At 40.9% G+C, this 27309-nt stretch overlaps 1 protein-coding gene across 1 annotated transcript in view; it reads left to right on the top strand.

The window, feature by feature from the left end:
- The first annotated feature begins 5214 nt into the window (after positions 1–5214).
- The window catches only part of ARFGEF2 (ADP ribosylation factor guanine nucleotide exchange factor 2), a 59294-nt gene continuing 37199 nt past the window's right edge, over positions 5215–27309 (top strand). Inside the window, exons 1-7 of the mRNA XM_024207436.3 lie at positions 5215–5507; positions 16551–16581; positions 21294–21417; positions 22747–22893; positions 23745–23924; positions 24917–25136; positions 26084–26155. Coding sequence (XP_024063204.2) covers positions 5369–5507; positions 16551–16581; positions 21294–21417; positions 22747–22893; positions 23745–23924; positions 24917–25136; positions 26084–26155 — 913 coding nt within the window. The 5' untranslated portion in view covers positions 5215–5368. The remainder of the gene's footprint in view (positions 5508–16550; positions 16582–21293; positions 21418–22746; positions 22894–23744; positions 23925–24916; positions 25137–26083; positions 26156–27309) is intronic.

Genomic DNA, 27309 nt, shown 5'->3' with positions numbered 1-27309 from the left:
TTTCTTCATGTGTGAAATCACTTCTCTTCTTTCATTACCTTTACCTGTGCCAGGACATCTGTTTGTTATCCTTGGCTCCAGCTGGCCTTCTCTGTGGAATTGTACAGCATCTCTCAACAGAGGGGAGTCGCACCTGTTGTCTATGTACAGACCTTTGGTTAAAATAATAACAAAACTTCACACTCCTTTAATATCCTTCCTCAAAGGTCTCAGGGCATTTTAAGCATTATTAATGAATGCAGCTTCACAACCATCCTCCCTTTAAGATAGTTAAATATTATTATCCCAGAAAAGAAAAGCAACAGCTGGGCAGCCAAGAAGACAGTGTAATTCAGGAATGTTCTGGGGGAGGATCTGATAAGGGGCAGTGAATGGAGGGACTGGGATAATGCTTTTTGGGAATGTGGGATGGGGACTTGATTCTTGACTGTGAGATAAATCCAATACTTGTGCAACTTTTGATTTACTTCATTCCCCCGCCCCAGAAACTCATTCTAAATTCACCTTCTTGATTTCAAGCAAAGGGAAGTACCGATCAGCTGCCCTACAACAACTTCAGCAGACAGTCCCTCCAGGAGGATATTAACCTTTCCATATAGTCTCCCATTTTGTTACACTACGTATTTCCATCCTATCAGCAAAAGGCCAAACCTACTATTAGCTGCAAGAGAACTTTGATAACTAATAGGTTTTGCTTGCACTCACACCTACAATAGACTGTGATCTCATGGCTAATCACTCTTATACCGTATCCATTCTTGGATTGGAGATCTCCAAAGAAAACCCAAGGACTTCTTATGGGAGCAGGCCTTAAAATGATCTCCACTAAATACTGCATCTGCCACTTCTGATCCTCCATTATTACTGATTCTATTCCCTCTGAGTTCTTTGTTTTAGTGCTGGTTGTGTCTACAGTCCTCATTGGCCTGTGGGCAGTGGGATTAGTCACAAAGCACCTGCCACTCTTTCCCAAGTCAGTACTGAACCAGAGCCTCAGAAAGATATTAACCTTGGACTCCTGATGGTGTCTTTTGCTTAAGACAAAATCAAAGTTCTGTTGCTTGAGGACACTTTGGTGCCATTTGAAAGGGTTGAGTAAAAGCCCTGTTGACCTGGAAATATTCCCACTCGTATAACAATCTAGAAAACCTTATTTGCCCCAGTAGTTTCAATTGGATAGTATACATTCTTCACTTTTTTGTCTAAAATGTCATGTAATATTTCTGACACAATTGAGGTCATTGCATTTCCATGATGACCAATGTTTCATGTAGCAGCTCAAGCACCCAGTAGGGGTAGCCATAGGAATACATTAAAATCCAGAGATAATTTTGGGTGTTATAAGTTTGACATTCCCCCAGGTACAACGTGGACTACTGAACTGCTGTGTCCCCTATCTCTCTAGCCTGGGGTGCCTTTTACACTGCTTTACTCTCAGAACAGCCACTCCTGGCCTGCTCATGCACAGCCACTAGCATGTAATATCACTCCCAGATGTTTACATGAATGCTCTCCCAGCCATTCATGAATAGATAGAAGACGACACCCACATATCCCCCAGTCCCAGCCTTGTATCCCAGAAATGTGTGTCTTGTACTGCTCAGTAGCCCACAAGCTCATAAATTAGTCTGTCATTCCAACAAAGGGTAATGCATATGCACTAACCCCATTGACCTAAGTAGAGATTTCCCAAACACTTCAACCAAACACACTGGTTTAGATAAAACAATAAACAAGTTTATTAACTAGACAAAGATAGATTTTAAATGATACAAGTGATAAAGCATAAATGTCAGAATTGGTTACAAAAGAAATAAAAAGATAAAACACCAATCTAATTCCTAAACTTTACCAAGGCTAATAGTTCTAAAAGCAAAATAGGTTATCTCACCATTAGCTATAATTCATTTCACAGGCTGCTTCTTTTTCCAGCCTGGGACCACTCCTCTTAATTCAGTGTTCTTTAGGTATTTGTTGATGTCATGGGAGAGGAGAGGAGATGGTAGAGGTGGTCAGAGGCCTTTCCCCCCCTTCTTATATTCCGACCCCTTGTACTGGAAAAGTCTTTGCTGGGTCATGGGGTCAGCAGTCCCATTGCGTACGTGCTCTGCAAGCTGTCCATCAGGTGAATTGTAAATACTTTGTTTATAACTCCCCTGGTGGTGATTCTCCAATTAAGCAGATACTGGCCTTTTAGCGCCCAGCTGGCGTGCCAGTGTGCCTTTGTGAAAATGGTCTGAGGGCATTACCCAGAACTACAGCATATTTCAGTAACAATCATATAGCAAAATCTCACAATTTTACATGCAGTGATATTACACACATTTCAGCAGGATAATAATATTCAGCAGTTTGTGAGTTTTCAAATGATACCTCACCAGGCATACTTTGTACATAATATATAATAACCATATAGCATGCATGAACATGGGATACAGGGTATCACATGGGGTACAATGTGTCACAATGGGCTTCTATTGTTGAGGCCAAAGGATAAAGAGATTAGAGAGGAAGGGGCCTAGTGGTTACAAAAGGAGACTGGGTGTCTGGGATCCTGGATTCTCATCTCAACTCTGGCCCTACCTCACTGTATGATCTTGCCCAAGTCTCTCAACCTTACAGTTTCTTAGTTTCTCCATCTATAAAATAGGGATAATGCTGTGAAAGTTAATACTGATAAAGTATGTTGAGATGAAAGGCATTAAACAAGTGAACAGAATTGTGTTAAATTGCCTCTCTTTCAGTATTCATAATTTTGTGCATACAAATAACAAGCAACATTAAATTGTTTCTGTATCTGTTTCTGGGTGCAACTGAAGTTATGTGGATATCTAAGATCCGATGGTTCCCACAGATCAGTTACACATTTTAAATGATATCAGATAGACATGTAATAGCTTATCCCCACAAACCCTGGGGCAAGAAATGAGGCCAAGTTTTCAAAAGTCCAACAGGTGCCAGCATTGGTAGCATTACGGTTTTGGAGCTCCCTTTTCCCCCATAAGATCAGTTGTGCAGGGCTGGTCCCAAATACAAACCTTCTACTATCTACTGAGACATTTATATAAATGAGTAGCTAAGTAGCTCCAACACAATGACGCATTTTAATTTTATTAATTTACTCTAAATGTTTTGATTTTTCAACAAAATGAATTGAAATGAAACATTTAAATAGTCTTGATTAGAAAGCTTTCATTTAATTTCATTTCAAATAAAAAAAATTCATTTCCCCCCCCCCCCCAATTTGAATAGAAAATTAATATTTTGGTTTTTCCCATTTCTTTCCCTTTTCCCACTGGAAAATGGTGTCAGGAGCCATGGGGCTTGAATGTAGCCCACAAGAGCAGCCACACTCCTATCCTCCATCTGGCAGCCTACTGGCAATAGCTTACCTGGGACCCATGAAGCCCACTCCCAATGTGAAGCTCCACCCCTGAGGTCTGATTGGCAGAGTCCCAGAGTGGCTGACTGGCAGCAGGAACAGGAAGCTGTTTGAGCAATTCTGCCTCTAGCCTACCCTGGACTGTGTGGCTCCCCCTCCTCAGCTTGATTTCATGGCACCTGATCTGGGCCTCCATTTTGTCTTCTGCTTCTGACCTTCTGGTATCCTGATCCAGCTGATTCTTGACTCCTATCTCGTGTTTGCTGATTCTGGCTCTGATTACTAGATCTGGCTGTGACAAAAGGGAAGTCAAATGATAAAAGATTTGAAAACCTGACCAATGAAGAAACGTTTAACAAATGGGCATGTTTAGTCTTGAGAAAAGAAGATTGAGTGAGGATCTGATAACAGTCTTAAAATAAGCTAAGGGCTATTATGAGGAGGTGATCTTTTGTTCCCATGTCCACTGAAGGTAAAACAAGAAGTAATTGGCTTAATCTAAAGCAAGGGAGATCTAGATTCCATATTAGAAAAGACTTTCTAATTATAAGGATAGTTAAGCACCGGAATAGTCTTCAAAGGGAGGTTGCGGAATCCCCATAATTGGAGGTTTTTAAGAACAGGTTGGACAAACATCTGTCATGGATGTTCTCGGTATACTTGGTCCTGCTTCAGGGCAGGGGGATGGACTAGATAATCTCTTGAATTCCCTTTCAGCCCTACTTTTCTAGGGTTCTACTCAAAGGGAACACAAACCCAAAACAAATGAAATTTTTCAATACAAATAGAAACTGAACTTTTTAATTTGAAATTTTCATTTTGATTCACTGAAAAATAAAAACAAATCTGGGACAAATTTAGAACATTTTTTATTTTTACATAAAATACCTAACATTTTCTGAGCAGACCTAATCACATTGCAATATTATATAGCAATGAATGTGCTGCCAATTTGATGTGATGACACTGTGTAACCCACACACCTCCTGTGTGTGGTGTTATGTCCCAGTGGTACCAAGACCACTTAGAGAGCGTTAGCTAAGGCTGTAGAGCAGACTCATTTAACAGGTAGTTGGCTTTTAGCTCATGCGGTACAGGCTCACGCACTAAGCTCCAGAGGTTCCCTGCTTCGATCCCACCCGCGGATGACTGGGGTCTGTCGGTGTTACAATTGCAACAAAATGTCCTCAAACGTTCATTGGCTAAACCATGACTCTCTACCACCTAAATGCGTTCTGTTCTGATTTTGGGGGTTCAGCCCTGTGGCAGAAGGAGTTCAAGGTCCTAAGAGGTAGTGATGTTGGCTTATGACATGATGTCATTGACTGAGAAGCAATGGTGTTGAGGTGTGGCATGCGGAGTCACTTCCTATCACAGTGACATTTCTCTCTTTGTAGTGACGGTGCCACACTGGTGCCTCCTGACTGTGGCTACGTCTACACTGCCATCGTAGCACAGGCTAGGCATACCCATACTAGCTAGCATAGGTAACTATTAGGGTTGCCAATTCCGGTTGGACGTATTCCTGGAGATTTAATCACATGACACAATTTTAAATTAAAGATTAATCTTTAATTCCCGGAGACTCCAAGCCAATCCTGCAGTAATGGCTGAAGCAGTGTGAAATGGGGGAGGGGGGGGCTTTCCCCCTTTCCTCCTCTGCAAGCCCCCAGTTGTGACCTTATTATCAACCCAGACACGACGGCCACGCTTCTCCATCAGGCCACACCCACTCTCCCGGCCCCTCCCCTTTTCCTACCTCCGCCCTCTCCGTCACCATTGGCAACTTTGTGGGGGGTCAGAGGTCACGCCGGAAGACGGGGGAAGGTAGCGTTGGAGGAGTCACGTGACGGATCCAATATGGCGGCGCCGTGTCCCTGGCGCTATTGCCGCTGCTGAGGGAGTCGCGCCTCTTCTAGATCATGGGGCCCCAACGCGGCCGGAGCCTCTGAGCCCCGTTCTCCTCCCCTGGCGGGGCCTTCGGCCATGCAGCCCCCGGCCCGGGAACAGGACACCCGCACCAAGAGCATGTTCGTCTCCCGGGCCCTGGAGAAGATCCTAGCGGAGAAGGAGGCGAAGCGGCCCCCGTACAGCCAGCTGCGGAGAGCCTGCCAGGTGGCGCTGGGTGAGTCCGCGCCTGGGCCCTGTTCCCCGGGAAGCCCCCGCCCCCGCGCGGCGGGGTCTAGCTGCGGGGAGCCTGACTGGTGGCGGAGGGTGAGTCCGGATCGCCCCAGGTCCCTTGTATTCCCTGGGGGGGCCCATTCACCCTCCTTGGCAGCTGCGGGGACCCCGACAGGTGGCGGAGGGTGAGCCCGGATCGCCCCAGGTCTCCTGTATTCCCTGGGGGGCCCATTCTCCCTCGTAGGCAGCTGCGGGGACCCCGACAGGTGGCGCCAGGTGAGTCTGGATCAGGGTCACACTTCGCCTTCTTTTGGGGGATGGCCATTTCCTTTGTGTGCCCCCGCCCCGGTAGGGGAGAGCCAGCCAGGTGTGGTTGGGCGAGCCCTGCCGGGGCTGGGAGTTCCCTACTTCCCCCGGCTGCGTAGAGCCAGCGTGCAGCCCGTCTCTGCCAATGGGCAGTGACATTATCAGTGACTGCCACTATCATTAGTTACCATTCTGCAGGTTAATCTGCCACGTTGGATCCTCTTCGGTCTGTGAGCAAACAGCGTGACTCTGGATCTTCCTGACTCTCAGAGACTCTGTTATTCTCTGGACAAATTTGCTTGGGGGAAGGAAAACGAGGCGTTTTTTTTTTAACTCAGGAGAAAAGAACAAGGTCCAATTGATTTACTTCTGATGTTAATGTAAAATTTAAATGCTGTCTGTGGATTCTTTTCAAACTAGTTCAGGGGCTATACAGCTGGAAACCAGGAGGGACTGTCAAAAAACTATCAACTTTAAGAACAGTTCTATCAATCAAGCTGATAATTCTTTGACATCTTTTTTTATTCTTCAAATAATAATCTTCTATATTAGCCAATTTAATGGATTTTGGGAAAGTTACAGTGTATAGGATAGTGGAAATTAGAGTTTGGGCAAGAGAGGGAATGGCATTAGGTCAACCAGTCCAGTTTTTATAGTCAAAGTGACCTTTTTTGTTTGTGTTCTTTAAAGGGATAACATCAACTTGAATTTTTTTTAATCAGTTAAGTTTCAGCCACAAAAACTGTAAAACCAAGTGTTGCTATTTTGGTTTTGTTTCTTTTTTAAGTGTATTTCCCCTAGAGCTGTGTGAAATACATAATAGGTGGAAAGAATCATTGAGTATGCAGGGAAAACAATGAAACTGACTAGACATGAAGTGCTGTTAGGTGCACTATGTAAATACCCCCCTCTTCTCTCCCCCCCCCCCGAAAAAAAAAAAGACACACTCCACCCCAGCTCTGCCTTATAGAAATATTCTGGAGTTAATTGTATTAACAGTAGACTGGGAGGTGGGATCAGGAATCAGGTATACGTGTGATTTGATATTTTTTTTTTTTAAAGTTGACTATTTCTGTTATGTGGTGGTAGTATTATACGTATTACCTTAGCGACCCCAGATTCAGAAACGCCAGTGAGGATTTGGAGCTCCATTGTGCTGGGTGCTGTACAAATGCACATGGAAAAAATAATCTATGCCCCAAAGAGTTCACAATCTAAAGCTCAAATCCTGGAATTGGATTTGTATATAAGCACAGGAGTGTGCATTGATCCAGTTGTAGGCCTGTTGTCTAAAGTAGTAAGATGCAACAGCTGTGATAAATAGCATGTTTCTAGTTCTTAAAAATGTGTTTAATAAACAAGAGATGATAATAATAATATGGGTAATACAATACTAGCTACCAGTAGATGTATTGATCTTGGTTTGACTATTTATGACACTTGAAGTAAAACAAAAAACTGAAATCCTGTGATGCTAATTATGGGGGGGAACCCAATTTCATTGTACTTGTCTTTCACGGGATTATTTCTACTAGTGAATAATTAACAAAAGGAAACTAGACAATCATTTTATCAAACTGCAGAATATCAAAAAGCACTTAAAGCGGTGTGGTCAAAGACACTAGGGCTATTGATAAAATTCCCTGTGGCTCAGGCTATGATAAGAGTGATATAAATGAATTTGGAACTAATTTCTTGTGTCATTGCATATAGACTGTCTTTGGGGGAAACTGGGGGTGATGGTTGGTATGAAGCTGACTTTTCACATTTTTGGATTTATGTTTCCAAACCTGTGTCAGGCACAAAGTTGGGCCTGGGCAGATGATAATCTATTGCTCAACTATTCCTGCTCATGTAGAGCCTTGATTGCTACATTGAAGGAATCTCTCTACAAGTTATGTTTGGTGAGTGTTGCCAAATAACTTTTTCAGCAGCGACATGAATACATTCTCTTCTATTTATGCATCCAGGTATTAATACTTCATTTACTAAATTTTACTCCATATCAGATGAACTCCTTTCTATTCCAGATGAAGAAAAATAAGTTACATTGGAGTTCATTGGTGTAATTCATAATTAGTGAATCTTAAACTCTTTAAATGACACGATTATCAAGTATGTATAGTATGAAATACACTGGGGAGTGTGGAAGTAACACAACCCTTGCAGTTTGGGGAATTGAGGATAGACTGCCTAATCCAAGGGAACTACTATGGGAGAATAAGGCTGCAGAATTGTTAAGAGACTTCTGTTGTTAATGTGACCTGTTTTCTCCGGCCACTCAAATCTTAAACACTTCTATAACTGTGTTGCAGAATATCAAAGAAATAATCTAGCACTCTTTTTAAATTAATGATTTGCCAGCAGAGCTAATCTAGTGAAAGAAGAGCACAGTGAATTAAGATGAATTTTGTTTTGTGTGTAACTAACATCATGCAGTTGTCAGCTGTCTCTTTTGAAATTCCTTGTTAGAATACTAATTTATTAACAGATCTTTATTGTTTAATGAGACTTGAATTAATAGCATGCCAGAGCATAAAATAGTGAGTGAGACCACAACACACTAATATATCAGTGACCCACGCTACCTGTACCTGTGGAGAACATGGTGCACTTATGATGGGTTCTCATTCTAAATAACGGGAGGGGGTGAGGTTTGCTACTCCATTGTTCTAAATAATCATTTAGTTCGATTGATTACTAACTATCTTGATATTTAACACATCAATAAAACTTTCTATGTCCTGTGTAATAAACTTGAATCCTATAGCACTAAATTTGGGAGCTTAATTTTTCTCTCTAACTTTAAAATCCCATCCCTATAACTCTTCTCTTGAGTTTTTTTGAGGGACACATTCAAATCTTTTAAATTGTATAGCTGTTTTTTTAATGTGTGGGATTTTGAGCCTTGACAAGATAATGCACATGTCCTTAAATTGATTTAGAAAATAAAATTGTTGATATTCTGCAGGTCCCATAACACAATTATGAGAATAATTCAATCTTCCTAAATTGAATGTATACAAGTAACTGAGAAGTTCCACAGCTGTACTATAAAAATATGAAAGGAACTGCAAAAAGCTGGACTTTCTTCTATTAAGCTTGAGGACATCTTTTGACAGTGGGAATAATGTTCATCTGTGAAATTTGAAATCAACCAAATGTGTATGTAACGTTAATCAGTTGATGAGAAAATGTCCCTTGACATGTGAATTGCCCCTGAATGTTGTGGTGATTCTTGTCCAAAAGAGGTGGAGGTACTCTTGCTCTGTAATTTCAAGTCTTTGGTAACTGATGATTTTCTGACAAGGTTCCCACTCTCCCTGGTTACAAATAGATCAGGAACTTGCAGTTTTCTCTGAAGAGCTTCTCAATGTCTAGCATAAAGCTCATCATAGAAATGAGAAACATACTGTGAAGATGTTTAAGTTGTATGTTAAACAGGAGTCCAGACAGGAATGAAAGGAAAGGACTTTCCAGTCATGCTCCTAACTATGTCAGGACCATCTATGGGGCGAGAACTGTCCTGCCTGTTATCTGTAGCAACTTGTTTCTGTAGACTTTTCTTAGTTGAGTTGTATGGTATTGGGTGTAGAATAAATGGAGTCTGAATGATTCCTTCATTTGGAGTCTTGCTTCAGCAGTGCTTGTACTAGTAGCTTGTACCCTTAATGCTTGTAAACCCCAGGAGAAATTGAATGGGAGAAATGGAGTCTTTAAACAGAGACTCTGTTCTCTGGAGGACAGTGAACTCAAGAAAATTGGTGTAAAATAGACAGGTATCCAGAATCTATGGATAAATAGCTGAATAATAAGCATTTATAGAATACTATAGGCATATATGGCACTTTACAAATGTATTGGAACACAGGCTTAGAAGAGCTTACAATGGGATATAGACAAGATGAAACATAGGGCAGTAATTAAAAGAAAGACACAAGACTAGCCATGTATATGGTTGCATTAAAGTGACGTGGCAGTATTTTTAAATGACAAAACTATGCAGCCAGCCTAGTAGCGGGTGAATGCATAGGAAATCTCACATGTATCTACACTTCACCTTTTTAGTTGTGTGTGAACACGTTAATTAAATTGACTCTAAAATCAAAGTTAGATAGGACTGCACAGTTGTTGCTTGTCCTGTTTAACCTTAAGCTGCAGTGACCTTGAATAAACATCTGTGTGGTGTATGATACAACTTACAATCTGGCTAGTTAACATAATAATTAACATGTGGTGAAACAAAACCCCTCAGTTTTACACTGTCTTCACTAGACTTCCCATATGGGGGGTGTGTGTGTGTGTGTGTATAACAGCTGTTATAACCCCAACATAGTCAATATGGGTCATTTAAAAACCAAAAAACAGACTCTTTCCTCCAGGGATTTGGAGCAATCAAATTTTTGAATTGCTCCGCTCCGGCTCCGCTCCAGCTCCGGGCAAAAACCTACTGGTCCATGCTCCAGCTCCGGGCTCCGCTCCAAAGCCCTGCTTTCCTCCAATCTCACCCTTTTTCTAGTTAAGACAAATTCTAAGTCGTCTTGACCAGAACCGGCTGAGAACAGGCAGGGTGTGCCTCCAAGCGGAAGGTCTTGCATCACCACCAGCAACTTTGTCTAGAAAGGCTGAGGAAAACATTTCCAATAACTATTCTGAGTATTAAACATAGTTTTGAATTTCATTGCCACAGGACTATCCAAGGCACAATCTTAATTACAAGTTAACAACATACTCTGCATTTATATTAAAAAAACAAAAATCATCAGGCAGGGATTAGACCAGGGGTAGGCAACCTATGGCACGCGTGCCGAAGGTGGCACATGAGCTGATTTTCAGTGGCACTCACACTGCCCGGGTCCTGGCCACTGGTCCGGGGGGGGCTCTGCATTTTAATTTAATTTTAAATGAAGCTTCTTAAACATTTTAAAAACCTTATTTACTTTACATACAACAATAGTTTAGTTATATATTCTAGACTTATAGAGACCTTCTAAAAATGTTAAAATGTATTACTGGCACGTGAAACCTTAAATTAGAGTGAATAAATGAAGACTTGGCACACCACTTCTGAAAGGTTGCCGACCCCTGGATTAGATTTACTGGTGCCATATGCCAGCTATCTCTCTAGTACGGCTTGATCAAGCTATGCAGAATTGAAGCTTTTAATAGTTTTGAAATAAAGTTCGTAGTCCTAATAGTTGCAAAGAAAATCACTTGAGGCAGACTGCCTGATTCCGCAAATAAAAACAGCTCAGAGAAATGTGAAAATGCACTGTTCATTGAAGCCTAACATAACTGAAATCTCTTCATTAAGTGTTACTGCTGATTACATCATAGAAAGATTCAGTTGTTTTGGGATTGTGGGCAGAGCTTAATTCCACTTTCCCTGCCTAGTCTGACTTTTGGACCTCAGCGTTTTGAACAAATAAAACATGTCTAGCAAAATGCTAATATGTTAAGCAAATTATTCCTATCCTCAAAGTGTAGTGTATGTGAAGAACATTCTACTGTAGTGATATAGGTTCAGGCCACCATGCAATAAGGGCAAACAGATGGTTTATCAACATGTTGCCTTTATTAACTATACAGTAACAATTTTATTAAATTATTTCCCATTTATTTCAGCTTCCAGCACAACTTGTAGTGTCCTCTTAAGGTAGCTTTGCCTGTTCAGTCACTATACTCAGCATTCCCATCACTGTGGCATCTAGACAGCAAAAGCAACAATCTTGTCTTTTATGGATAAATTTGACTACTCCCTGTTTCTTCTTGAGTTAGTCTTTGTTACCTGACATTATTTGCCAAAATACAAAGGAATCCATCTGGTTCAGCTTTTCTCTTCTGACTTCTATTCTATGAAGGTGGATTGCAGATACCTTTTTTCTGACATTTCAAGATTTTTAAAGCATGGGGGGTGGGATTTTGTTAAAAAATAGTGTCTCCTTCAATGGATCTGCACCCTCTATGTATTTGGATTCATATCGTCTTGTTTTTGTGACCAAAAATAATTTTATTTCTGTTAACAGTGCAGAATCAGCAGAGCTTAGGGAGAGTGGGAAGGATTCTATTCTAGAATTCTGTAGCAGGACTGCTAGATTCTGGAATTAAAATGTAGCTATTGCTAGTGATGCATGTCCCATAAAGCAAACAATTTGGCTCTTGGGTTCCAGCCTGGATTTGCCGGGCTAGTAGTTAAAAATCCGTTTTCTTTGTAAACCGCTCAGTTATGTCAAAAGAGCTGCTCCCTGCATACTTTATCCCTGATGAAGTAATGCTCAGGAAGTTTGGTTGTAATCTTACTGTTTCAACCCATTTAAAGGGCTAAAATAGTAGAAGCCTTTCTCTTTTTTTTTTTTAGAGGCCACGATTCTGGACTGACTTTTTTCTGCTCCACTCCCCCAAGAGTATACTGTGGCATAGTCCATCTTTTGAAAGAAGTAGGTTTGTCTTGGGCTGTTGCCAGTAGCATCTTGTGAGTTTGCCAGAAAAAGAAATTAATGTTATACATTATGTTCTCACCTTGACATTAGGCAAAACTCTTGATGTGGAGTATGTCCTGGAATGGTTTTTAAACTCACAAGCTTGAGTTGCGAAACTACTATAGCCTGTATTCCATGGAATTTTGCATAAAGGGATGCTGTCATGCCACAGAGAGTCCAACATTTAACTCTTCTTGCCCAATAGTGCTTTACAGAAAACGAATGAAGCCACACAGCATGCTTGTGGTGTGCTAGTACTATCACTATTTTACAGATGATGTAACTGTGGTAGAGCAATTAAATGAATGGCCCAAGTTTCCACGGTGAGTCAGTCTCAGAGCCGGAAGTGGAATTTAGCTAACCTTTCTCTTGATCCTAGAATGTCTCTGGACACTTCCTGAATGGGTCCTGCCATGCTTTAAATCTAGAGCTGAGGGGACTGTCATAATATTAGGCAGCTGAATTTACTTTAAATCTTGTGTTTTAAAGCTTTTGCTTGCTCTTCTGCGTTATCCTTGAACCAGAATGCCTTATGCAATGACTGGTGATAATAGATCTCAAATCATCAGCTCAAAAGTTCTGGAAAAATGTATAGACTTGTATATTCAGTGAGTATTGGTGTACAGGATTTTAATACTAAAACTATGTGGATATTAACCTTACATCAGAATTGTGATGGGGAAACAGCTAGTGTATGATTCATAATAAGGAGTGTATTTTGAGGACTGAGAAGCAAGGTAGCTTCCCTTGCTATCTGATGGAATACAGGAAGTAGCTAAGGCCAGTTCTATTCAGTTGGAAACGTCGTTTTTCATCGGTCTGCAAACTTCAGTCTGGTATCCGATGCAGCATTAGAGAGGAAAACAGACAGCTCTGATCCATTTAAACAAAATTGATTACATGCAAGATAAACCAATTTAGTGGGGGAAGGAAACTCAAACAAATGATTTGAACTATGTGAGAGATTGAGGGCTTATTTACATGGGGAAGTTATTTCCATAATAAGGTAGGGTGTGAATTTAAAGTACTATAGCTAAGGTTACGTTTTAGTCACGGGTATTTTTAGTAAAAGTCATGGACAGGTCACAGGCAGTAAGCAAAAATTCACAGCTCGTAACCTATGCATGACTTTTTTACTATATACCCCTAACTAAAACTTGGGCCGAGGGGCTGCAGGTGCTCGGGGGTGCCCTAGGAGCTGCAGGGACATGCTGGTGGGAGCCAGGGACTCCCCCCAGTTAAGTGCCTCTCTTCCCCCCCCCCCCCCCGCTCCCAACCCTCTGCCCCAGCCTTGAGCCCCCTCCCACACTCAAACCGATGCTGCTGGCCCATGAGCTGCACGGTTTGGGCAGCCCCTGAGCCAGCACTGGCCGCTGGAGAAGTCATGGAGGTCACGGAATCTGTGACAGACACACAGCCTTAACTACAGCTATTGTGAAGTAACTCCCCATGTAGACACTTATTTCACAATAAGAATGTCTTTGTAGATGTAAACTAAACTGGAAAGAGGGAATCTTCTTCTGAGAATACGAGTTACACGGGGAGTTATTCTGGAATGGCTAGGCTGGTTAAATTCCTCGCATAACCAAGCCCTTGCATTACCTACTGTTTGAGCCAAGAAATGGTTAGCCTAAGCAGTAGGAGATAAGCCTAGTTGTGTAAGAGTGATAGTGAGCAGTTTACATACAAGCATGGCTGTTTCAGAGAATGATTAACTCTGTGTAATTCTAACAAAATAAAAAGATTAGTTTTTAAACGGCTGAAAGGAAGACTTAGCTGCAAAGTTCTTTTATGACAAAATGAGCATTAATGACCTCTACCAAACTCAGTGACCACATGAGATCTGTCTCCCCCTGCCCCACCACCTGGGGCTGCTGCCATAGTTTAATCTGGTAGACTATATAACCCAGCCCAATCTCTACCCCATCTCTCTGATACATGCTTAACTTTACTAATACGAGTGATCTCATTGAAGCCAATAGGACTATTCATGTGAGTAAAGTTAGTTTAATCAACACAGAGTATTGTTTATATGGCTTTTGATAGCACTAGAAGGAGAAGCCACCACCAGTTATAAACCATTTGTTTTTCTTTCTGAAATTTAAGATCTGATCAGCAAGCAATCATTTCTTATAATTGAAAACTTTGCAAAAATACTGCTTACAGCTATGTCAGGTCTACACTGAAACCTGTTTGACAGGACCACTCAGCAGTCATCTCATAATAAAACTCTGAATTTCTATAGTTCCTGCCATCCAGGGAGCTCAACACATTATATACATTAAGCTACACTGCCCACCTGTATCTCAACAAACCACATAGAAACAGGATAGTTAGCCATGACATCCTATGGGTCTCATTACATGCTTTTCAAGATCTTGCACTTCATTAACTTGAAGGATGTTACTCAATCTTGCTGCTGCCTCTGATGCTATTGTGTGCAGAATAGGTAGCATGTTGTCCAAAGAGTTCAGTCTGTTCTTGTGCCATTGCTCGTTGCTGGAGTCTGTCCCTTCCCTTCTTTTAATCGCTGAACACATTGACCTGTAGTAGTGTGATATGGAAGGATAAGTGTGGTATTAGGAGTCGAAGGTCCCAAGTTCCAATTCTGGCTCTGTCACTAACTGATCTTATGCAGGTCACTTCCTCTCTCTTCCATCTCCTCATGTGTAAAATGGGGATAGCAGCACTAATTCACTTACCTACTTGACAGGCACACTGGGGATTCATTCTTGTAATGTGCTGTGTATAAATGCTAGATATATGTAAGGGATGTATAGTTGTCTGAAACACTGAAAGTTACTGTACCAGTCAAAAGCATCTCTTGTTTAGCTGTGGTGTGTTTTTACAATGAGATTCTGCAGCAAGTCCCCCATCTTGGTCTAGTACAAATGTTAGAGAAAACCAGGTAGAAGCTTCTCCCTCCCCACCACTCCCACCCCAGTCTCAGTGACTGCTTTTTGTTTACCCTAGCACTTCTCGGAAGTGTGAGAAATGTCTAAAGTTTGGGTGGACAAGGCCCAGTTGTGGGTCAAATTCTAGGGAGGCTAAGTGAGCATGAGGGGTTGTTTAGAAAGGAGTTGGAATGAGAAGGAGTTGTTGAGTATGTAATATTATTCAGAACTGTGGCACTGAGACACGGACACAAGCTACAGAAACAGTGGGAGGAGGAAGGATCCAAGATTTAGAAAACGTCAATGTCTTTTTCTATAAAATGAGTCTAATACCACCTGGAGAGTTGGGAGGCCTAACTAGGTTGTTAAAGCACTTTGAGATCTTTGGATAGAGAGCACTGTAAAAGTTCAAAATTTAGTTCTGGAATAATAATCTATCAATTGTAATGCGCCATTGGTGCCACAGTGTCACCAATACACGGTAACAAGTCTTGATAAATAAACGGATCAATGGAAATATGTATCCTGGGCTACTTGACAAAGGTTAGAGCGATGGCACCCAAGATTCATAATATTAACATGACGCTGGAGGGGTCCATTGGAGAAATATATCTGACACCACAGAGATGCATCACTATTTAAGCATGGTGTTTTACAGACAACTACAGGCTCCAAGTGAAGGAGGTGTGATGATAGCGTTTGAGTCCTGGAATGCTCATAGGAGCTCTTTGCGTTCCTCCATTCACTTCCTATTCCTTGCATAACAGAACTCCTGAGAATGAGCAAAGTTATTAGGATACTCGGGTGACACCAAAGTCATCTGAATTTGTGCACATCTAGTCCAAGGCTAATGACACTCCTCCAAAGGTGGTTTTGAAGAGCAAGTACAGACTGAATTGCCCATCGTCCAGGATTATCACTTGAAACAAGTTAAGATACCGACAGTATCCTGTCTGGGAGTTATGAGTATAAGGCTGCCATCCACAGCTAGTGAAAATTAGGTCACTGTTAAAGTACTGGGATCTTAGATTATTATGTGTTCTGATTTCACTGAGAGTGTGGCATAAAGGCTAAGGTAACATTTGCCGTGTGTACTTCTGATTGGTGATGTTTGCTGTATTGACACTCCTGAAAATTTACTGTATTTAAAAAGTTATGCTGTTAGTGTACATCCAAGCAGATTTATTTATGTTTTGGAAGCTTTGTTTAATATACAACAGAAGGAATACCAGACACTAATGATATATAACTTCTAGTTTGAGACTAGTTTACTTCATGACAACTGGCATGTAAATTCAGAAGGTGTAATCACCATTTCTGTTGAATGTTGTGGTATCTTCATTGTTCTGCCTTTTCTTTTTTTCCTAGATGAAATAAAAGCAGATCTAGAAAAACAAAGGTAAGTTCTTAATACAATTTATAGCAACCTCTCTTGCTGCTATTTGTCAAAGATTGCACAGTAGTGAGTGTGCAAGTATCTGAGCAGCAATTTTTGCGAAGTACAAACAAGCTTGCTTATTGGGGAGAGTTTGAATAGCTTTGGTACTGTCTGTGTAAGGAAACGTGTGTATGTGGAGAGTACTAATTATGTAATGCTCGTGGTTGTGGGTAATCAAGCCGTAACTGCCAGCACATTTCATTACAGATAACTGCCACATTTCTGAAGGATGCCAATTTTTCACTTCCTTTTGTTAACTAGGTTTGTCTCTTAATAGTCATGACTTAACCATATTTGTTCATAGAAAATCCTAGTCTCTTCTTTTTATGGTTATTTTGTGTTCAATAATGCATGTTTTTAGTTGTTTTGATCACAAATGCTGGTCTGCGATCACATTTAATTAGCTACAGGTCAGCCAAGTCACTGGATTTCTTTCCAACATTAGCAACTCTGTGAATCAGTGTTATTACATTATATCTATTTTTGTGTGTGTTTCTCTCTCTCTCTCTCTCTCTCTCTGGGATGGTATACTATTAATCTGAGTATCTTAATGGGAAAATCTTTACGTTCTATGCATCCCCCAGTGTGTTAGGATGGTGTTTTGGAGTTGGATGGGGATAAGCTGACAAATGGTAATGTTCTAAAACTTAATAAAGCGTAATCTAATAAAATATTTAAGCAATACTGTACCTAAATTGTTAGTAAAAGCTAGAGATGGCTTTCGTGGAAGAAAGTAAGAGTGTGTGTGCGCGCTTAAGATCGAAATGCAAAATTAAAAGTACTTCCCAAAAGATGCTTACATTTCTTGGGGTATAGGGAGGGGGAATTCAGGCCCAACAGAAGATATGAGTCTCTGAGACTGATCTCCCCTAGTCGCATTATATTTAATTGTATTTCCTTTAGAAATGAAGTTTCAGTATGAACATCAAAATATAATCTGAGGGCTGTAGTTTTTCCCTTTGAATTAAGAGCAGATTTATGGCCGTATAAAAATTCAGTAGTCATTTGAATCTGTGAATCACAAATTGAGTGGAAAATTGGAGAGATTAATTGTCAAGGCCTATTTACCTGTTAATGCTAAGAGAAGCTACACTTAGTGAAACACTCTGAGAGGAGTAAAGAGCATGATGAAAAGCACTACTAATTCCTAAATGGATAAATGGCAGTTAAAATTTCTTTGCACACTTGAGTCCTAATCTTCAGCTAGTATATATGTCATAGTTTCACAGATTTACATCCTTGGTGTCTGTCTGTAAATCCAGTTTCCAAAATCGTCACTGGCTTCTCCTCTCGCTCTGCTACCTACCAAGAATAAAAATGTCCATCTCAGTCTCAATATTTGTTTTCAGATTGCCAGTTTGGAAATACAAGGAATTCATAAAGGTCTCTTAAAAAAAATTTGCAAACACATGGCCTGCTGGCCAGTGACTGAAAACTTCTCCATTTATTAGCATTTTCACTTCTCATAATGTTGCTTGTTACTTAAAATATTTTAAGTCAAGTCACCAGTTCCCCAGAAAGCTTCACATGGTCTCTATAGAGCTACTCTCCGTTATCACCAAGATTGTAGAATTGTAAGACTGGAAGGGACTTCGAGAGGTCTTCTAGTCCAGTCCCCTGCACTCAAGGCAGGACTAAGTATTATCTCTAGACCATCCCTGACAGGTGTTTATCTAACCTGCTCTTAAAAATCTCAAATGATGGACATTCTACAACTCCCCGGGGCAATTTATTCCAGTGCTTAACCACCCTGACAGGAAATTTTTCCTAATGTCCAACATAAACTGCCATTGTTGCAATTTAAGTCAATTGCTTCTTGTCCTATCCTCAGAGGTTAAGGAGAACAATTTTTCTCCCTCGTCTTTGTAACAACCTTTTATGTACTTGAAAACTATTGTCATGTCCCGTTCTCTCCCTTCCCCCCCCCCCCCCCCCCTCCTCTTCTCCATCCTAAACAAACCGAATTATTTCAATCTTCCCTCATAAGTCACATTTTCTAGACCTTTAATCATTTTTGTTGCTCTTCTCTGGCCTTTCTCCAATTTGTCCACATCTTTCCTGAAATGTGGTGCCCAGAACTGGACACTATACTCCAGTTGAGACCTAATCAGCGCGGAGTAGAGCGGAAGAATTACTTCTCATGCCTTGCTTACAACACTCCTGCTAATACAGCCCAGAATTATGTTTGAATTTTTTGCAATATGGTTATACTATTGACTCATGTAGCTTGTGCTCCACTATGACCCCCAGATCCCTTTCCACAGTACTCTTTCCTAGGCAGTCATTTCCCATTTTGTATGTGTGCAACTGATTTGTTCCTTCCTAAGTGGAGTACTTTGTATTAGTCTTTGTTGAAGTTCATCCTATTTACTCCAGACCATTTCTCCAATTTATCCAGATAACTTTGAATTTTATTCCTGTCCTCTAAAGCACTTGCAACCCCCTCCCAGGTATTGTCCACAAACTTTATAAATATACTCTCTCTGTGCCATTATCTAAATAATTGATGAAGATATTGAACAGAACCGGACCCAGGACTGATTCCTGCAGCACCCCACTCAGTGTGCCCTTCCGGCATGACACTGAACCACTGATAACTACTTTGTGGGAACGGTTTTGCAACCAGTTGTGCATCCACCTTATACAGTAACTCCTTGCTTAACGTTGTAGTGATGTTCCTGAAAAATACTACTTTAAGTGAAACAATGTTAAGCAAATCCAATTTTCCCCATAAGAATTAATGTAAATTGGGGGTCGTAGGTTACAGGGAAATTTTTTCTCCACACAAAAGACTGTGTGTGAGACAGAGAGAGAGAGAGAGAGATGTGTGTGTGCACACACACACACAGTATAAGTTTTAAACAATTTAATACTGTGCACAGCAATGATGATTGTGAAGCTTGGTTGAGGTGGTGGAGGAAGAGGGTGGGATATTTCCCAGGGAATGCCTTACTGCTAAATGATGAAGTAGCACTCGGCTGAGCCCTCAAGGGTTAACACCTTGTTAATGTAGCCTCACATTCTATAATGCAGCACAAATGGAGGGAGGAAACACAGCATGGCGGAGAGAGACAGAGAAACACACCGCGTGTGAGAGACAAGCATTGCCCCTTTAAATACGTTGACCCGACTCTAAGTACACTGCCTTTTTAAGTAAATCAGCAAGTTGAGACAGCAGCTGCTGCCAGCAAGCTCCCTCTGTCCTGAGCCCTGTCCTGTCCCCCCCTGCTCTGTGGAGATGAGGATCAGGAGCTGGGGGAGGGGGACACCCTGACATCAGCACCCCTCTTCTTCCCCCCCCACCCCGCCGCACAGCAAGCAGGAGGTTCCCGGGAGCAGCTCCAAGGCAGAGGGCAGGAGCAGCACAGGTCAGTGGGGGGAGGCACAGCTGAACTGCCAGGCAATTGATAGCCTGCTGGGTGGTGCTGCACAGGGAACTTAGGGGAGCTGATAGGGGGGTTGCCGGTCCACCCTGGTTCCAAGCCCCCACCAGCTAGCTCCAACGGGCTGCTCTTTCTGCAAGCAGTGGACAAAGCAGGCAGCTGCCAAACAATGTTATAAGGGAGCATTGCACAACTTTAAATGAGCATGTTCCCTGATTGATCAGCAACGTAACAACAAAACAAGGTTAACAGAGACAACGTTAAGTGAGGAGTTACTGTAGTAGCGCCATCTAGCTTGTATTTCTCTAGTTTGTTAATGAGAAGGTGATGCAAGACAGTATCAGAAGCCTTACTAAAGTCAAGATATACCATCTCTACTGCTGCTTCCCCCCCCCCCCCCCCCCGCGCGCGCAGCTTGTTACTCTGTCAAAGAAGGCTATTAGGTTGTAGGTTGGTTTGACATGATTTGTTCTTGACAAATCCAAGCTGACGGTTACTTATCACCTTAATATCTTTTAGGTGTCTGCAAGTTGATAGCTTAATTATTTGCTTCACTATCTTTTTGGGTACTGAAGTTAAACTGACTGGTCTGTAATTCCCTGGGTTGTGCTTATTCCCCTTTTTATAGATTGGCACTATATTTGCCCTGTGGAATCTCACGGGTCTTTCATGACTTTTCGAAGATAATTGCTAACGGCTCAGATATCTCTTCAGTCAGCTCCTTTATTCTAGGATGTATTTCATCAGGCCCTGGTGATTTGAAAACAGTAATTTTTAACTTTCCTATTTTAGCCTCTGAGCCTACCTCATTTTCACTGGCATTCATTAAGAGATTTCCAATTGCTACTAAACTTTTTGGTGAAAACTGAAACAAAAAAGTCATTTAGCACTTCTGCCATTTCCACATTTTCTGTTATTGTTTTCCCCCCTCAATGAGATCAATTGTTGAATTAGTGGGCCTGGTTTTTCTCTTATTTGTACTAGTGTAAATGGAGAGTAATTCCACTGAAACCACAATGGCTTAAAATAATATAGGTGAAAGGAGAATCTGACTGTATGCTATTCGTGAGGAAGGATGTATCAAAATGAATAGCTGTAATAAAAGAATCTGAAGTTGGATTTTAAAGCAGATTGAGTCTTCAGGGTTTTAAAATGTATTCAGTTTTGTGGGGAGAAACTTGCATCCCTTTTACATGCTGCTGTGCGCCACTTATCTGCTTTAATTTTGAAGAGAGTGAAAATGTAGAAGTTTTCAGAACACAAGCAATAATTTTTTTCCTCTTAAACTAGGCAAGGCACTGTCTCTCCACCAAAAGCAAACTTCATCGAAGCAGATAAGTATTTCCTTCCATTTGAGCTGGCCTGCCAATCAAAGTCCCCCCGCATCGTCAGTACTTCACTAGACTGCTTGCAGGTAAGTATTCTGTTTAAACGGGAATAGCGTGAGGTATTATGGGCAAAACTGCAGGTCTAAAATCTTGTCCTTTTACTAGTAATTGTGACAGTGAAGGAGTGAATTTAGCCAGAACATGTACAATTGCTCTGACAAAAAACATTCTGTATTTACTCCTGCTGAATTCTGTGCCACTGCACAATGGAGAATTAATGTTTTCTGTAAAATTTTCTCCACCACCTCTCCCAGCACTCCTGCCGGCCGTCAGTCCTGGGCGGCTGGGGTGCCGGGAGTGTGATTATATTGTGTTGTTTTGTCAAAGAAACACATCATTTTTCGGAATTTTAAAATACTGTGCACAGAATTTTTAATTTTTTGGTGCAGAATTTCCCCAGGAGTAATTTATATATGTAAATCACACAAAATAGGGCTTTGCAAAACTTGGCTGAAAAATCTTGCTGTGATCTGAAAGCTTGTCCCCAAAAGATCCTTTTCAGCTGCCTTTCTTGAAGCAGTTTTTGAACAAATAAGCATATGTCAGCTTTAGCTTTTCAGGCACTTCACCATTTTACATAACGTGGTAAAGCATTCTCTATAAAGATTTGTAGGTGGAAACTAGTATCAGGGGGTAGCGGTGTTAGTCTGTATCTACAAAAACAACAAGGAGCCTGGTGGCACCTTATAGAATCTGTTAGTCTTTAAGGTGCCACCAGACTCCTTGTTGTTTTTGTTTAGGTGGAAACTAGCATTCCTAATGGGGCCATTGTAGTAACCCCTTAAACTGCTGTGTAGCACCAACTTGAAGTCAGTTGGAGTTTTGGGTGCAGGATCAGGGCCTCTGATTATTGTCCATTTTTTATCAGCTGTTTCTAATAATTTAAAATGGGCTTTTTCAGGAATTTCACTATTTAAGCAGACTTGGTCTTTCTGGGGTGTTAAAAATAACTCCAAAAACCAAAACTTGTTTGTTATAGCAGAAAATTTTGCTAATGCACATTTGTATTCTATTGACTATAATATGGACTAGCATGAAGTCCTTTTGTGATGGCATTTTGTATCTACCTGCTCATTGCTGGTACAAAGCTTGCAAAGGAGACATTAGGCTGTTTAACTTGGAAAAATGTTTGGTTTCTTTAAAGCTTTAGTTGTCTGACGTATGGACAATCCAAGCATACATGTGACTCAGTCTGGTCTGGCTCATTTTTGTGCTGTCAGCAAAGTTGAACATTGTCTTGTAGGAGGCTGTAATTGGTTAGGAGAACCGTATACAAAAATCTTTTCCTGCGCTGTATTGCAGGTGTCTTGTAACTGACAATGTGTAATGCTCTAATCTCTATTCTCTCCACTTAGAAACTCATTGCATATGGACATATCACTGGCAATGCTCCAGATAGTGGAGCTCCTGGAAAGCGCCTGATTGACCGGATAGTTGAGACCGTTTGCAATTGCTTTCAGGGTCCTCAAACAGATGAGGGAGTGCAGTTACAAATAATTAAGGTATTTCAGTTCACTATTTTCTAAGGTTCATTTTAGGAATTTGTTTACTTAATGGAAAACTCTTTCCATCTTGTATGTTATGCTGCAGCAATAGAATTCCTAAATCTGAAAGCCTGTTTAAGGGCCAATTTCTTCACCTGCTTATACTTTATGCAGACTCATTGATTTCAATGGGGTTTTCAAAGGGTGTAAACTGGTAAGGAATGGGGACTATAAATCTATTTCTTTTGATAAAAATTAAAACAAATTGATCAGCAATTGCTTGAGACTATAAAATTAGAGGCATATGTCAGTGGCTCAGTAGATATTAGTCCACCATACACTGTGCTCAAAAGATCTGGCATGCTATATTAGTATCACTAGTCTGGTTTTGGTCCAGGACTATTAGGGTATTGCAGGTGAGAGCAGAAGTTTGCTTGGTGGAAATCTAATAATTTGATGCCGAACGTTAAAGCTTCCATTGGTCAAAGAAAGGAATCTGTGACTGATTGTGAAGGTGGAGAGAGTCCTTATTTTCATTACAATATGTTGTCTTCGATGCAAACATTGACATACTTTTTAAAATAACTGCATGGAATAGATCGTTTGATATCTCCAATCTCTTTACAAATTTCAGCTATAAAATCATAGGGTTAGAAGAGATTGTAAGGGTTTGTTGTGTAAACTTCCTCCAATCTAATTTTGATTTCAAAGAAATAGTCTTATAAAGGTAGATTGGAGTAGACGTGTATTCCATAACAAAGCCACAGCCTACTTATTTACCTGTGTAAATCTTCTAAAATATGGTTGTTTCTGCTTATTTAGATTTCAGTTTTACTGTGTGTGTGTAATGGTGTTTTGGTTTTTTTTAGGCTCTTCTTACTGCTGTGACATCTCCATATATAGAAATTCATGAAGGAACCATCCTTCAGACTGTTAGAACGTGTTACAACATCTATCTAGCCAGTAAAAATCTCATTAATCAGACTACTGCCAAGGCTACCCTCACTCAGATGCTGAATGTTATTTTCACCCGGATGGAGAATCAAGCTGTATGTCATTATTGCTTTTACCAATCCATCTTCTTTAATGTTTAGCCTTGAAAAATGAACACGCTACTCTACTTTTTTTTTTTTTTTTTGTGTGCTGTTGTGATACAATATCTCTTGCTCGGCAGTAAAGAAAATCTGGGCCAAATTCTGATTTGAAATGTGTTACTGGTATCAGAATTTGACCCTGTAACTTATGCTTAACAGAGCTGCATAAAGAAATGGGGACACACTCTAGAATAAAGCTCCCTCCCCCTGACCACTACGAAAGGACTTTTTATTCTGGATTTGCCCTCGGAGAAATTGTACTCTTTTAAATGTCAAGAAAACACAGCTCTATTAATCTTTGCTAATCAAATACCATACATGCAGGCATACTTACAAAAATGTTTGATTTGATCTTCAAAATAAAGCAATTCATTACACAAGCAAAGCATAAAGGAGACTTTAGACAAATGCAGATGTAACTTTTATTAAACATGATTAGTGAATGAACTCAGTAATAGTCAACATTTGAAAGTAAGGGAAAACAGGGCTCAAATTTGAAGGGGGTTATGTTTATGCAAAGCTAATCTGTCAAGTGTAATAGAGCAGCTTGAATAAAATTTAAGATGAAAAATCCACAAAGCTTGTAGCTAGAACAGAAAGATTGGTTTCCAATTAAATCTAATAGCCATTAAAGCAGGGGTAGTGAATAGGCAGAGCGAGGGCCAAATCCGGACCACCAAACACTTTTGAACAGACCCCGAAATCTTTTTATTTACTTATCATTATTGGGGTTTTTTTATTATTATTATTATTTTTCTTCTCTGGAGTCTGTACCTTGACCAAGAAATTTGGACCTGGACAAAAAATAATTTGACTACCTCTGTCTTAAAGTGTGAACTTGTATATATTCTTGGTGTATTTCACGGTCTGATGCTTAAGTTATGTGTTAAACTTCTTTCCTCTATTATGGGGTGTTTTTGGAGAAATAGTATTACCTTGTTTTTTAGATACAAGAGGCCAGAGAATTAGAAAAAACAAATCAACTAAAATCCCAGTCTCCCATGATTCAGGATGTGGCAGGATCTCCGAAGATTAATCTACTACAACACGGCCAACAGGAAGGGAAACCCTCAACCCCTGAAAAAACAGATTTAACAAATGGCGAGCCTGAGAGAACCGAAAATGCAGACCAAAAGCCAGAAAGAGAACGGACTCCTTCAGTCTCCGGTAAATAAGATCATGTTGCTTGTGCTGACTTACAGTAAAAAGAGTTGCCCACAGGGGTAATTCTAAGTATATCCTTATACATTCTTTAAACTCCCATCTTTTTTTTAATGGCTCGTTAAATCATGAAAATAACACTGCCTTTCTTTTGGCAATCAGGTCTGTCTCCCCTCTCCACCCTCCTATTCTCTACTTTGGAGCACAACCCACCATGGCTCTAATTTCTTGGTGTGAAAAAGCATGATCATGTTAGGGAAGTTGTTGAAATGGGGGGTTTAGTTCGCATAAGTGCAAGTCTTATCTAGCTCTGTAACTGCCAAGACAAATATTCTAGGATAATGCTGTAAATGCATTTATCTTGCACACTTGTCAGTGAAAGTGGATAGATATCCTTGGGACTCAAACATTTTCTTTACCAAAGTGAAACCACTTTGAAATGAGTGAAATGTTATTCTTGAACTATTTGGTAATATAAAATCTGTGTGTGCAGGGTTGTGCTGGATTTTGACCTTGTTGTTTTCAGTTGGGGGGTAAATAGGGTCGGGGGAGGAATGGAGAAGGTGAGGTAAGGTGTCTTGAAACAGAGCTAAAGCTAGTTGAAAGTCCTAGGGGTGGAAAATAGTATGTGAACATCTACTTCAAAGATTTTCATAATGCTACACACAAGGGTCAGAATTAAGGCTGCCTCCATTCGGGCATTTCTTAATCCTTGCTTGACTTTCATACTTAATGTTCTTTACTGTAGGTATTTCGTTTTATTTGGTAAAATAGTACTACTAACACATTTGTGCTTATTCAGTAATATTTGACTGTAGTAAACAAAATGTAGTGTTACCTACATAGTGTGGTGGGGTGTGTGTGTATAAAATGCCTTTAAAAGAAAACACTAAATTGCACTATTCTTCTTACCTCCCCCCCAAAAAATCCTATTTCTTGGCATATTTAATCAGAGGAAACCACTGATGGAGGCAAGGAAATGGTTACAGCCATCCTGGAGGATGTGGTCATATCAGCTGTTAAAGGTAAAACTTTCATATCGGAAGAACCTTTCCCAAGTAAACGTATATATTTATACAGCTTTTGCCTTGTGCTTTTAGAAGTATGGAATGCCTTTTTCCTTAAGAATTTATTTTGAGATCCACAGATGTTGTCGAGCTTACTAAGGCCTGTAATAGGAACACTGTCAATACCCTCCCATGTACAAAAGCCTGTAACAGGAACACTGTCAATACCCTCCCATGTACGGTAACTCCTCATTTAAAGTCGTCCCGGTTAACATTGTTTCGTTGTTACGTTGCTGATCAATTAGGGAACATGCTCGTTTAAAGTTGTGTAATGCTCCCTTATAACCTTGTTTGGCAGCTGCCTGCTTTGTCTGCTGCTTGCAGGAAGAGCAGCCCGTTGCAACTAGCTGGTGGGGGCTTGGAATCGGGGTGGACCAGCAGCCCCCCTATCAGCTCCCAGACCCCCTATTAGCTCCCCTAAGTTCCCTGTGCAGCAGCTGCCCAGCAGGCTAGCAATTGCAGCTGTTCCTCCCCCCCACTGCCATGTGCTGCTCCTGCCCTCTGCCTTGGAGCTGCTCCCCGAGACGACTCCTTGCTCTGCGGGGGGGGGAGGGAAGAAAGAGGGGGGCTAATGTCAGGGTGCCCCCCTGCTCCTGCACCCCGCTTACCCCATTTTCCATAGAGCAGCAGGGCGAAACACCAGGGCTCAGGACGGAGGGAGCTTGCAGCAGCTGAGGTCTCAGCAAGCTGATCTAATTAACAAGGCAGTGTACTTAAAGGGGAAATGCACAAATCTCCCTCCATTTCTGCTGCCTTGTAGAGTGAGAGAGTTAACCCTTGAGGGCTCAGCCAATTGCTAGTTCATTATTTATCAGTAAGGGAAATATCCCACCCTCTGACTCCTCCACCTCAACCAAGCTTCACAATCATCATCACTGTGTACCAGTATTAAATTGTTTGTTTAAAACTTATTGTGTGTGTATATATGTTCCTGAAAAAGGCGACTTTAAGCGAAACCATGTTAAGCAAATCCGATTTCCCCATAAGAATTAATGTAAAATGAGGGGGTTAAGTTCCAGGGAAATTTTGTTCACCAAACAAAGGACATTATATGTGTGTGTACGTACACACACACACACACACACACACACACACACACACACACACACACA

This window comes from Terrapene carolina, unplaced genomic scaffold (genome assembly GCF_002925995.2).
Source record: "Terrapene carolina triunguis isolate 2854851 unplaced genomic scaffold, T_m_triunguis-2.0 Scaffold130, whole genome shotgun sequence".
Taxonomy (NCBI): domain Eukaryota; kingdom Metazoa; phylum Chordata; order Testudines; family Emydidae; genus Terrapene; species Terrapene triunguis.
The sequence above is the reverse complement of the archived record's forward strand: the minus strand, read 5'-3'. Positions and strand labels throughout refer to the sequence as shown.